A 13736-nucleotide genomic window follows, 5' to 3' on the forward strand; every position below is an offset into this window, starting at 1 on the left:
CACTTGTCTTCATTTTTGTCCTTCTACTTTCTATCATTGTTCCAGCATGACCTGATTGCTAAACTCAGTTATGGCTATCCGAAATTAAACTTTTACCCAGCAAATGTTCCTTTCGCTGATTAATAATCTGGACCACCAGGGGTTTGTCCCCTATTGTCAACCCATTGGACTAAGGATTTTTTTTAAGTTTCCAAATATATTTTTCTATAAGTTCAAGTTCCCATACGTTTATGGATATGAAGAACAGATTGATGTTACCAGAAGCAAGTCGTTTTGATCATAAATTCCCGCGTGACTTGAACACAGCATCTGTAGGAGTAACCGTGGCAGAGAGTCCAGCATTGACTCTCGCATAGATAAAACTCTCCCAAGGACTATGATTGTGATCACTATGAAAGCTCCAAAAGATAAGGAGGAGATGACAATTTCAGAGGATTGTTCTGTCACCAAGGGGCTGTTTAGGTTATGTCGCATTGATACTTGGTGTACCAGCATCGCTCCCTGGTGCCATGAAAAAATCCTTAGGCGCTGCGCCCAAGTTTTAATAATGGTATGGAAAACCCTGCGGTTTATTCTGGCATCATTTTGGCTAAAATGTTGGTGACATTCTTATCCAAAAAAAAATGCATTTAAACACAACGGGCAATTATAGCGGTCAGAAAAAGTATCACAGTCATGTCCATATAGGCCATGTTGTAGTACATGTCCCTTAGCAAATGTATTCCTCCACCGGCATCAGTTAAATTGTATACACTGCAGATAAAGAGGACTGTATGTTGGCAAACCCTTGTCTTTGATTAGCATCTAACAAAATAGGAACTCGCTCTGTTTGTTCTCTTGTGTTGGACTTACAGAATCAATATTATATATATCAATAATTACTAGCCTCCAGCAGTTCATTTGGTTCTCTTGGTATTTCCAACCCAAAACCTCTTAAGTGAATGTTAATTTCTGCTAAGATCGGATGCATGGGATCTGTCTCATGTCACTCCTTCCATTTAGCAGAATTTTGTATTTTCTCTCCCCGTTTTACATCTACACACACCCGCCCGCCCCACACACCCATCCCTTATTTGGCCGTGGCTCTGTCATCAGGTCAAGCACGACTCATTTCTCACACCAACACACACACACACACACACACATGCATGCGCACACAGTTATCCTTCACAGCAGATAAAAATACATGCATAAACACACAGTCAATCTTCATGCCTGGTATAAATTTAGATGTGGTTGTCAGGCTGGTGTCCTTGGGCTGTGTCATTAGGTCAAACTCCCTCTCCCCTTTCACACCTCCCCCTTTCTCTCTGTCCTTGTCTTTTTTGTCCCTATCATCTTCCCCCTTTCCCTCCTTTCGTCACTTTCGCTGTTTGTGGGTGGAGGGTTTGGGTTCTTTTTTTGTTTGTCCGTGCGAGTTGTTATTGTAAAACGACTGCTCTTGAGAGAAGAGACCCAAAAATCCCTCAATAGGCCGACACATAGTTATCATTATTCATCACACATTATTAACCCCTAATTAATTTGTCCACATTTAATATTTTGTCGTCATTTAGGGGGTTCAGAAATATGCACTGTTACCGTGCTGTGTGTGGGTGTGTGAGCACGTGCCTATTTGACCTTCTACACTTACACCATGTAAGTGTGTTACTCGTCATTATCATATATCTGGGATGGGATGATACTGGATGATGTGTTATCTGTTCCCAGAGAAAAGGTCAAGGCTGGGAGAGAGTAGGAACAGTCAACATGACATGCATGCGCATTAGTGTGCGTGCATGCATGCATGTTTTGTTGTGTCACTGCAAAAGCCTGCGTCGCTGTGTAGAGGTGGTTTCTGTGCCAACATTTGCCTCACACATGAATGTCACATGACGCCAAGTCTTGGAAGGCGATTAGCGTCTAAGATTACCTGCTATGGGGCCCAGGTTTAAGTTCAAGAGATTACTTGTCACATACATATTCAGAGTTGTAAACCTTGGAGATGAATCACATTCAAATGTTACATTTCTTTCTTTGGTTGTTTGTTTTTCAACATTTAGGTATTCCATCACCATACCATGTATATGTAAATCCTGTTGAGTACTCCATTAGTAGTATTTGTTCCAAATGTTGTTTCTGAGTTTGATCAGCCACAACATTAAAACCACCTGCCCAATAGTGTGTACGTCCTCCTCGTGCTACCAAAACAGCTGTGACCCGTGGAAGCATGGACTCCACAAGACCTCTGAAGGAGTACTGTGGTATCTGGCACCAAGACTTGAGCAGCTGATCCTTTAAGTCCTGGAAGTTGCAAAGTGGGGCCCCCCATGCATCGCTTGTTGTTCGGCACATCCCACTGATGCTCAATCGGATTGAGATCTGGGGAATTTGGAGGCCAAGTCAACACCTTTGACTCTTTGTCATGTTTCTCAAGCCATTTCCTGAACAATTCTTGCAGTGTGGTAGGGCCCATTATCCTGCTGAAATAGGCCGCTGCCGTCAGGGAACACCATTGCCATGAAGTGGTGTATTTGGTCTGCAACAATGTTTAGGTAGGTGGTACGTGTCAAAGTAACATCCACATGAATGCCAGGACCCAGGGTTTCCTAGCACAACATTGCTCAGAGCATCACACTGCCTTCTTTCCATAGTGCTTCCTGGTGCCATCTTTTCCACCAGGTAAACGATGCACATACACCCGCCCATCCACATCATGTTAAAGGAAACCTGATTCATCAGACCAGGTCACCTTCAATTGCTCCATGGTCCAATTCTGACGCTCATGTGCCCATTATAGGCGTGTGTGTTCTGACACCTTGCTATCATAGCAGCATTAACTTTTTCATCAATTTGTCCCACAGTACCTCTCTGTGGGATCAAACCAGATGGGTTCGACTTCACTCCCCACATGCATCAATGAGACCATGGGTGCCCATGACCCTGTCACCGTTTCACCAGTTGTCCTTTTTTGAACCACTTTTGGGAGGTACTAACCACTGCATACCGGGAACACCCCACAAGACCTGTCGTTTTGGAGATGCTCAATTGACCCAATAGTTTAACCATCACAATTTGGCCCTTGTCAAAGGGCACATCAACTTCAAGAACTGACTGTTGACTTGCGGCCTCATATATCCCACCCCTTGCCGGGTGCCACGGGAATGAGATTATATTATTCACTTCACCTCTCAGTAGTTTTAATGTTGTGGCTGATCGGTGTACACGCGCTGTCTTTGTTACACACATAGTAAAATATCACAACATTATTGAAAGAAATGTCATCCATGTACAGGGTGTGATTAGACTGTAAATAGTTGAATTTATTCCATGTCATGTATTGGTGTATTAATGAGTTGTGCGGTTATGTGGCAGTTGCATATGAACTAACAACCACAGCTAACTTTTATTGTCATCTGAGTTAGCGATTCAACGATACAGATCTGTAACCGGTAAAATGTACCATGAACCGGTAGATGGCCCGGTTCTGAAGTTACGAATCAGTTTGCTGCTTATTGTACTTTAGTACAAACTAAGGTGCTGCGGAAGACTCACTGAACAACGGAACTCTTCTCCCTTGTGCGCTGTTTCTCTTCGACTCCTTCTCAGTGCACACACACACACACACACACACACACACACACACACACACACACACACACCAGATCACCCACGCACATTCCCTCTCTGAACTTCCCCCAGTAACCAATGCAGCCAGGGTCATTACAGTATTATATTACTATATTAGAATCACAATATATTAGATATTATTATATCTTAATGCCATAAAGTAACAAAAAATACTTCTGGTCTTTTATGAAAACTGGGAAATCTATATAAGTATCTATATGAAGGGAAGGGATGCCACTTTTAGAATCTCTTATGGTGAGGTTTGGTCACTTCCGTCAGCGTTTCCGTTATCCGGTAATTGCCAGTTATTGACCGGGAAAATCTATTGAAGTCCGACATTTAACTCTCTCCGGTCATAATGTCCAGTGACAATAATTCCTTCCAAGCACAATTTAACTTAGTGCTGGGTGGGTCATTTCGATAAAGTCTGCAGATCTGTTACTTTCCGCGCTCGGCAAGTTGCAACGAGAAGCCAATCAGTTTGGACGATCTAAAGCTGATCTGAAAGCTTCACCTCTGACCAATCACGGTTGTCGATAGAGAACTAAGCCCTGCCCCCTCTCTCATGGACAAGTTGGGCTTGTAATCACAGACACACACACTGAGCAGAGACGGAGCACAGCATCCAAAAAAGAAGGAGGAAGATGATGTATTGTTGACAACAGGGACACATACATCCATAGTTTGCCGTTTTTTGGGGATATTTAAGTTCTGACCCAAAGCAGACCATATATCTATTGTGTAAAATATGCCAACAGGACATCCTGACAGCACCACAAACTTAATTATTTATTTAGTCCTACTCGTCATTTTTATTTTGTTTATGATTTGATCAAAATTGTATTTTATAGAAATGTTAATTAAAGCTGCTGCCCTTGTTACTTATTGTTCGCAAATGGAAATTATTTGGTTTCAAGTAGTAATATTCGTAATGTTTATTTATTTTTAAAATGGCATTAGCTGACGGGACCTATTTTAATTTGAATATTCAATCAATGGACATGCCTTTATGATGTCGTTCTCTATATAGCCTGCTTCTCAGTTGTTTTTAAGCTCAATATATGCAGATGCTTTGGGGATGGCAGCTCAGGAGCTGGTTGTCTAGTAATCTAAAGGTTGCTGGTTCGATCCCAGGCTCCTCCTTCTAGCATGCTGTAGTGTCCTTGAGCAAGACACTTAACCCCTCATTGCTCCTGATGGCTGTGTCCGTCGGTGTTTGAATAATTGTAAGTCGCTTTGGATAAAAGCGTCTGCTAAATGCAGTGTAATGTAATAATAATTGACCGAAATCTCTCCCATTTGTCCGGGATATTTAAATCTTCCAGGACACGTTGACCGGCACCAATGTTTTCTAATGGAAACTCTGACTTCAGGACAGACCATACGCATTAGAAAATAAAAAGCTAACCAGCTTGAAAAAAAGGAAAAAATAATAAATAAAATAGGATAAAAATGAATTCAATTAAAATGTCACATCAATGTAAGATTATCTTTAAAAATATTTATATAATATATATAATTTGTATGTATACAAAATTCCCAAAATACAAAACAGAAATCGTCAGATATTTAAGATATGCTTTTAAAGAGATAAACACACAGTTCTATTTGTTGGTTATGCTGAGAATCCCTCTCCTTCTCCAGACCATCCTGGTCCAGATCTGGTACCCCATCACCGTGGCAACCAACTCCAGGGAGCAGAAGAAGATCCTGGCCAAGTACCTCCTGGAGACCTCTGGGAACCTGGAGCGTCTTGAGTACAAGCTGCACGACTTTGGCTACAGAGGAGTGTCCTCACAAGAGGTAAATGGCGATGAACCCATCACAAACTTGGTATATAGTGTAATTGTGATGCATTATAATATTTCATGGAAGACCCACACCCAGTGCTGGTTGCTAAAATTATTTACTACCTGTTGTTTCATATACGGCTCCTTTTTTAAAAACTGTTCCATGCCTTTTAGCTGGTACAACACCTTATTTGATGCTAAACTTGCTATTTTAAACCTAAACCCAATTTTTCACTCATTGGCACAATGAGGCAGTCATGGTCACTGTGGTCGCGATTGCCCCGTTATACTACATGGCTGGGTGTGCGGCCATCGGCTGAAGCTATTCTCTCAATACTGGGTCTATTAATGATTCATCTGCCAATTACTCGGGTTTACTCTCAATTATCAAAAAATAAAGTTATTTTAGTGACATTTGGTAACCTTTCCTTTAACGCTCCCCAGCTAGATACTGTAATCAAATCGGTGAAGAAATGCTGAGAATCACAGAATTCTTGTTAATTACAGCAGCAAACAGGCATGTAACTTACTAACTTGTACTTAATAGTCCTCTGGTATTGCAAATCAATTAAAAAAAAGTCGATTTTAATTGAGGATTTAGATGATTTTAGTCCAAATTGAGTTTCCTCGTAAACGTGGTCCTGAGTAATGTACTGATGCATGATATATAATATTCTCACATTTGTGTGGAGTTTGAGCATTTGAAGGTTATAATTAGTTCAGTCTAAGTGTATGTGTGTTGTCTAGTTTTCAATAGGTTATGCAACTTGGGCTATATGCAATTTTGGCTATAACCACATTACTTCAAGCCACTTAATATTTGCTCAGTTATTAAAAAAATATATAAATATATTCTCATACGTGCGCGGCACCTCAGCGTCAAGCATCTCATCCTGCATCACTGTTCTCAGTCGTGTTCCCGCAGTCTGTCAGTATTCACTACGCTAGCACTAGCCCCCTAAATAACACGGGTTCTCACTTATCGACCAATTTGCTTAACGACCTGGTTGTAGGAACAGAACTCGGCCCATTAAGTGAGGAGTGCCTTTAATCCTAAACTACTACATACTCTAGTTTAATCCTCCGCTACTGACTACAACTGAGGGAAGCCCACCCTACCACTGGAATCCCTAACATCAATTGGTAGCAAATTTCTTCCTGCCTCTACTCTTAGTTTTTGGCAGTAGATATGTTGGCTGGCCACAAAGGGTGACTAAATCAATTATATTATGGATCTGTAAACATTATACACTTGATGAGTTTAATGTTGTTAACTTAATCCTCAGATCCCCTACTGGCAGAACACAATGGGGTGATTTGAGTTTACGGCATGTGTGCTTTGCCTCAGAGTTTGTTTATCAAATATCAATCCATTGAATGAAACTACAGGAAAAAGTCTTATTTCCTCAGAGACAAGATTATATCTAAGAGATTCAAGGCTCAGATCTACAACCTTCTAGAAATTTAGCAACCCCTCTTGAATCTTGAAACAAACACTTTCAAGGTGCCCTTAGAGGAAGTAGGCACATCCGATAACAGACATTTTTGGGGGCCTTAGTCTGGCTTCTTGGTGATCCAAACTCTGAAAGGCCTCATTAAATCTAATAAGTGTGATCTAATCGATTTTCTTTCCCTTCATATCTCTCCTTTTTTCCCATCTCTCCCTTGTCTGCTCTGCAGACCGCAGGGATCGGAGCCTCAGCCCACCTGGTCAACTTCAAGGGCACAGACACTGTAGCTGGGATTGGCGTTATCAAGAAGTACTACGGCACCAAGGATCCTGTACCAGGCTTCTCAGTTCCTGCTGCAGAGCACAGGTACATGAACCTCAACACACTGATTAAACATGCTTCATGAATAGATTATGTGATGACCCTTTTTAAATCCCACGCTTGATGCTTTTTATAGCTGGACCTTTTTGAGAAAAAAACCATTCAATGTATATACGTTATACAAGCATTACTCCTATATACACTACTGTTTCTTTGTTGGTAGCAGAAAATTTTCCTGGAAATAATGCAGAGATTGGGCACATGCGTGTGAAAGGTAGCCACAGTGAGTTGTTGATATAGATAAACATTGACAAAATAATTACAGCACCATCAGATTTAAAGATATCCGCACCGCATAAAGTGACCAAAAAAACACTATGACAAAATATTGCTGCAGGTAGCAATACACAGGGTCCAAATTAGTCGTGTTAGTTACCCATTACAGTTTTCGGAGTTCCCCCAAACACACCATCACTTTGTATCGGCACCAATTCCTAATTCCTGAGTCTCCATTGAACGCAGCATCGGCTGACTTAATGACATGGTGAGTCCTGGTGATGCGTAGAATTACTACTACAAGCCGATCCATTTGTTCCGCGTTATGACTTTATCCTAAAGCTAGAATGTGGCTGTCTACTACCTGTAGTCTACAGAGGCCTGCCTCACAGTGTCTCTGTGGAAGGAAATGACTTCCACAATCCGTGTGTATGTTCCCAACAACATGGTTCCACTCAAACAGACTGAACACATGTCCCTCAGAGGCATTTCGTCACCTTTTTAAACTTTTGGGACTAAAGTAAAACAGGCACGGTTCAGACTTGTTGCTCTGGAGCTGCAAACTCCATGTGTGAGGACACAAACACTGGAGTATGTTTTAGACTGTTTTCCACTCCTGTTTGTGTTATGGCTGGCTCGAATGCCGCAAAATAAGGAGGGACACAACACTGCGTCCAACACCGGGCTGGATGGGAACAGAATGTGTATATTTACAAAAAGGGAAATTGAGATACAATATCAAACGAAAATCCCCGCTGATGTCAAGAAGGTAAGACGACGCGCGTGCACACGCACACAGGCACGCACGCACGCACGCACGCACGCACACACACACACACACACACACACACACACACACACACACACACACACACACACACACACACAATACACCTACACTCATGCAATTTAGAATCACTACAGACTGAAGTCTACCGCGGACCGCGCACGATGCAAATGTGCAACTAGTGCCACGACCTGCACATTCATTCATTCATATAACAAATTAGATAATGATGTCTGAAAGCGCCCCGCTCCACAATCTAATTTCAGAAGTTTTGCGACGGAACGTTGGTGTATCGTATGCGTGAACGCTCTGATACTTCCCGTCGATTTTCATCTGTTTTTCACTAATTTCTGCTCCATTATATACGTATGAACATATATGTATGTATGTGACAAATAATCTCTTGAATCTTGAAATGTAATTCAATATGGATCAAACTTGAACCATTAGATGTCCGAGACGTCCCAATTCTAACGAGACCTCAACCATGTCCATGGGTTCAGTGCTTGCCGTGTTCCAGACACTCTTAGCCCAAAAAATGCCAAGGAGAATAATAAATCTCAGCAATAACAATATTGGTTAGAGCGGAGATGTTGGTAAACCAGATCAATTAAAAAAAAAAAAATTCAAATTAATTATTGGACTTGTAAAGAAGTCCAAGACAGTCTTATGGATTGCCACTTTAAATTTTTGAATTTATATTTGTATGATTTTTTTTTTTTAACTAAATTCAAGTGATTTAAGTGAAATAATCCTGAGATTTATCATAGCAGAAAGACCTAAACTGTTCCAAATGCATGACACTGCCCTCAAATTGTGCTGTATGATTTTAGCTTTTTCTTATCTTCTTTTTAACATTTGCTTTGACCTACGCAAAAAAATTCAAGTGACATTTAAAGTGTGCCACGGTGCAGCGCTGTAGAACTTTCTTATGTAAGAACTGAAGCCTAAAGAGACGCATTTATTTACATACTGTATGCAGGATTCCTTTGAGAGGTCTGAAGGTTTTGCAGGGACGACCTCTGAATCTTTTGACAAAGGAAATGAGTGCAGCACTTTCTAAGTACACCTTATCTTTACTGCTAACAAAGGTAAAATAACAATGACTCCTACCAACTTTTACTTTTGCAACATCTTAATGTTAGTCAGAGAACAGCATAGATTTACTGTATTAACATTTTTACCTCGATGACAATAATTGAACATTATTTTGGTGATTACTATGGGTGTTTTGACAAGATAGTTTTAGCCTTCAAGATTAGGAAAAGACAACATTTGACTATATCAAGACGATATCTAGTCTTATATCATGATATTGATTTTATATTGATGTATTGCGCAGCCCTATATCATACTCTACATTAGTTATGGCTATTAGTCAGAATGAAATACCAATAAACACGATTTAGCCATGTGTACGACTTCCCATAACCCCATTGTTCCTCTGGTGCCATCTACAATTCCTGCGGCCTCTGGAAAACATCAGCACATGTTGCGGTGCATGCTTCCCTTCCTTAAACTGCAGCGCCGGGCACATCTGAGCACTATTCAGCCCATTCTCTGCTCCAGTCCGCTGGTGCGCTCACTGGCTTAGTACCACAAAGGGCACAAAGCGAAATGTTCAGCTCCAGTGACAGGTGGATTCCAAACATCTCATCTGTAAGCCTCGTTGGGTTTTAAGAATGGTTACTCAATCCCAGCAGCGGAGCGGTATTTGGCAAAGAGACACAGGTGGAGGAATTATGTTGCAGAGACAATAGTTGTAGTCAGTCAGCCGTCCTGCTGGGGGGTCCTCTGCCCTCACACTTAAGCTGCTTTTGAAGCTGCTTTTGCACATGCACCCCGGACAATGTCCGGATAATGCCTTGGCCTGATTATCCGGACATTGCCTGGTGTTACCTTTTCACACATGTAGCAAAAAATGGAGATTGTCTGTGTCAGACACATTTACACTACCTGGAAATAATCAGTTTGCTTTAGACGAGGGGCGAAGCCTGGGTAGACCGTGCAGGAGACAGGACATGTATTTGGACCTATCCACAATATAAACCAGAGAGTGGAAAGGAATAATGAAGAAAGGAGTACGCAGCAGCTACGCTCAGTGCACAAAGGTAAATAACTGGCACATGATAAGAGGCGTCACGAACACGTGACACGCCCACTCGCTCGCTGTGAATGATCCAGACGCAAGATTTTCTGCTCCGTTCACACAACGCTCAATCGCACATTACACAGGCTTTGTACCAGGGTGCTGGCTGGGTAAAGTCTGGATAATTTCTGGGTTGCAGTGCATGTGTGAAAGCAGCTTTAGTATGCGATGCATCTGTCTGGGTCTATATAACGTCCTGTAGGTGTAGGGGGGTGACTCTTAAGCACAGAATGTTCACTTTCTATTCCTTTCTCCACATTATTTATCTATCATCCTTCCGTTTTTTTTTCCTTTTGGTTTCTTTTTTGCTTCATCCTGTTTTTTCATCTTCCCTTTAATTTCTTCTGACTTTCATTGTTTCGCTTCAATTTCTTCTTGCCCTTTTGTTTTATTTATGAAATAAATAACCAATAAATGTCAAATATTTAACATGAGGCCCGATGAAATTCGATAATCTTTTACAGGCACGGCGGTAAAACACTTCTCGACCAGTTGTTCAAATGAGTCCAGTCCAGTGACAAAATGATGTTGTTAATTCTGCAATGCCGTTAGCTGTCATGGCGTCAATACGTTTACACAGCCTCGCAGGTGCCTGTTTCCTTCCACCAGGACAGGTTTTGCTGCTCCAGCGCACCTTTCATGCCCCCAAGAGTGCATTTTGGGACGGTGGCAGACGTTGTCATGGCAACCGTTATGTAACTTCCCCTCTGTTTCCCAGCATGTTTGATTTGTGCCTGAGGGGGAGGAGTCAGTGAAATTCCACTATGGTTCTGATGTTTTTGGTGGGGGCTGGGGGGGTGGGGTGTCGTGGTTTTATAGAAGAGGCAGAGTTTGCTCATGTCTTTAAAAAGGTCATATGTGTTACAGTTACGTTTCCGAGCATTAGATTGGAGCACAAGGAGTTAAGAAATGCAGCTGAAAATATTCACATGGCGAGGTATAAGCGGCCGGTCACAGCTCCAGTGAAGCGGACTCTCAAATACCATCCAGTAACATGATGCATGATGTTGTAAAATGTGTTGTGGGGTTTTCTCATGATCCCAAAGAGTTTTGACACTTGGTTAATATGTCACACGTTCATTAAGAAGGAGAAGATATACGTATTGTCTTAGGTCCTGTTACATGTGGTGGGAAACCTATAGTATACTGCCTCCCACTGGATAGTGTGTGATACTGCCTATTGTCAATTTCCTGTCATCTTCTGTTTTATTATTTATCAAAAAAACATGGTTCTCATTTTTGTCTCTTTCCATATATCTTTCTATGTATACCACACATTTGTTCTTCATAGCTTCACTCTTCCTCCTTAGCCACACAAATTGTTCATCTTTTTCATCCACATTTCACTTTCCTTTTCTTTTTTTTTTTCTTTTTTTTTTTTTTTTTTATGACAAAATGACCGAAGAAGAATTTCATGCCTGGCTTATAATCAGAGCACAGTGATCACATGAAAAGCATAAGACAAGAAGAACTAAAACCTGATTTTTCTCTCTCTCTCTCTCTCTCTCTCTCTCTCTCTCTCTGTCTTTAGTACCATCACAGCTTGGGGGAAGGACCATGAGAAGGACGCTTTCGAGCACATCGTGAAGCAGTTCCCCAGCGTGCCGGTGTCCATAGTGAGCGACAGCTACGACATCTACAACGCCTGTGAGAAGATCTGGGGGGAGGACCTGCGGGAGCTGATCGAGAAGCGCAGCGCCGATGCCCCGCTGGTGGTCCGACCCGACTCGGGGAACCCGCTGGACACTGTTCTGAAGGTGGGCCCGCGGGGCAGTCCTCGGTGCACTCGGGCGGCGTGGAAGTGCACTTAAGTGACGTGGTCTCGTCTGCCCGTTTTCTGCTCTCAGGTCTTGGAGATCCTGGGTAAGAAGTTCCCGACGGAGGAGAACTCCAAGGGATACAAAGTTCTGCCTCCCTATTTAAGAGTCATCCAGGGAGACGGAGTGGATATCAACACTTTGCAAGAGGTAGGGAGAACCACAAACACACAATCCAATCCAATTCCAAGCACAAAACAAGTATCATTATAATCATGGGGGAAAATGTAAATTCCCAGTGAGTACATCCCTTACTAAAATAAGTGTTTTTTGACCAAACAAAGAGGGCTTGTTTTGTTTTTTTTCCCCCTATCGACTCCCGATCTGTCTGTAATGGAAGGTCCAATCAGAATGTCACGTCATGTTAAATACTCAAACATCTACTCATTCGCAGACAGGTGCAAGCAAATATTGATGCAGTGCGTGTGTGCGCTTTCCAGATAGTGGAGGGTATGAAGCAGCACAAGTGGTCCATCGAGAACATCGCCTTTGGCTCCGGAGGTGCTCTGCTCCAGAAACTGACCCGAGATCTGCTCAACTGCTCCTTCAAATGCAGCTACGTAGTCACCAATGGACTGGGGGTAAGGGCTGGCAGCATGGAATGAGTAATATATTCACTATATAAACGGATGTACATGTGTCATGGTCTTCATATTTGGAGACATAAAATACAAGGCAGGGCAAGTTTATTTGTATCGCACATCTCAACAACAAGGCAGTTGAAAGTGCTTTACATAAAAACATCAAAAGCACGAAGACAAAGTGCAAAGAAACACATTATAAAAGGACATAGAATGCATAAAGTAAATGAAAACAGAATACAAAGAATGGATCCAGTGCAAGAAATGAATCAAAGAAACCTTGTTTTACACTTTGTTTACAATTATTTTGCCTATTTTCCGAATGGCGTTTTAGCTTGTCGAGGAGATATCCTCGCCCCGGAGAACCGGTCTGGAGGTCTTTGTTGTCTGATATCGCTGTTTCAGATCGGCGAGGCCCATATTATACAGTGCACACAAAGCCACTTGTATTCACATTTCAACAACAAGGCAATTCAAAGTGCTTTCAATAAAACATCATAAGCATCAAGACAAAGTGTAAAAGAAACACATTGTAAATGGAAGAACACATGATAAAGTTAAGAAATAGAATGCATGGAATCAAGTCATAAAAGTGACAGTGCAGTGCAAGAAACTAATATTGGGTTTATTAAAAGGCGGTGGAACAGTACAATGTTCAAGTTCAATGCAACATTAATGCATCATGGGTTGGAATTTTCTGTGGTTTTAGTGTCTTAAACCGAGATTAAAATGACCCGCTTCTGATTTGTCATTGCGATTCGTTGCTCCTCGTGTTCCAGGTCAACGTGTTCAAGGACCCTGTGGCGGACCCCAACAAGAGGTCAAAGAAAGGCCGTCTGTCGCTGCACCGGACACACAGCGGAGACTTCGTCACCCTGGAGGAGGGCAAGGGCGACCTGGAGGAGTATGGAGTGGTGGGTTCAACACACACACACACACACACACACACACACAC

The 13736-nt window shown here is 42.0% G+C and overlaps 1 protein-coding gene across 1 annotated transcript in view; it reads left to right on the forward strand.

Annotated features, from left to right (window-relative positions):
- nampt1 (nicotinamide phosphoribosyltransferase 1) overlaps positions 1–13736 on the forward strand; it is a 31721-nt gene that overhangs the window by 14682 nt on the left and 3303 nt on the right. The window contains exons 5-10 of the mRNA XM_080022220.1: positions 5254–5412; positions 7080–7216; positions 11915–12140; positions 12231–12350; positions 12641–12781; positions 13561–13695. Of these exons, the coding sequence (XP_079878346.1) occupies positions 5254–5412; positions 7080–7216; positions 11915–12140; positions 12231–12350; positions 12641–12781; positions 13561–13695 (918 nt within the window). The remainder of the gene's footprint in view (positions 1–5253; positions 5413–7079; positions 7217–11914; positions 12141–12230; positions 12351–12640; positions 12782–13560; positions 13696–13736) is intronic.

The sequence above is a fragment of the Zeus faber genome (genome assembly GCF_960531495.2).
Source record: "Zeus faber genome assembly, chromosome: 21".
In the NCBI taxonomy this organism is placed as follows: Eukaryota; Metazoa; Chordata; class Actinopteri; order Zeiformes; family Zeidae; genus Zeus; species Zeus faber.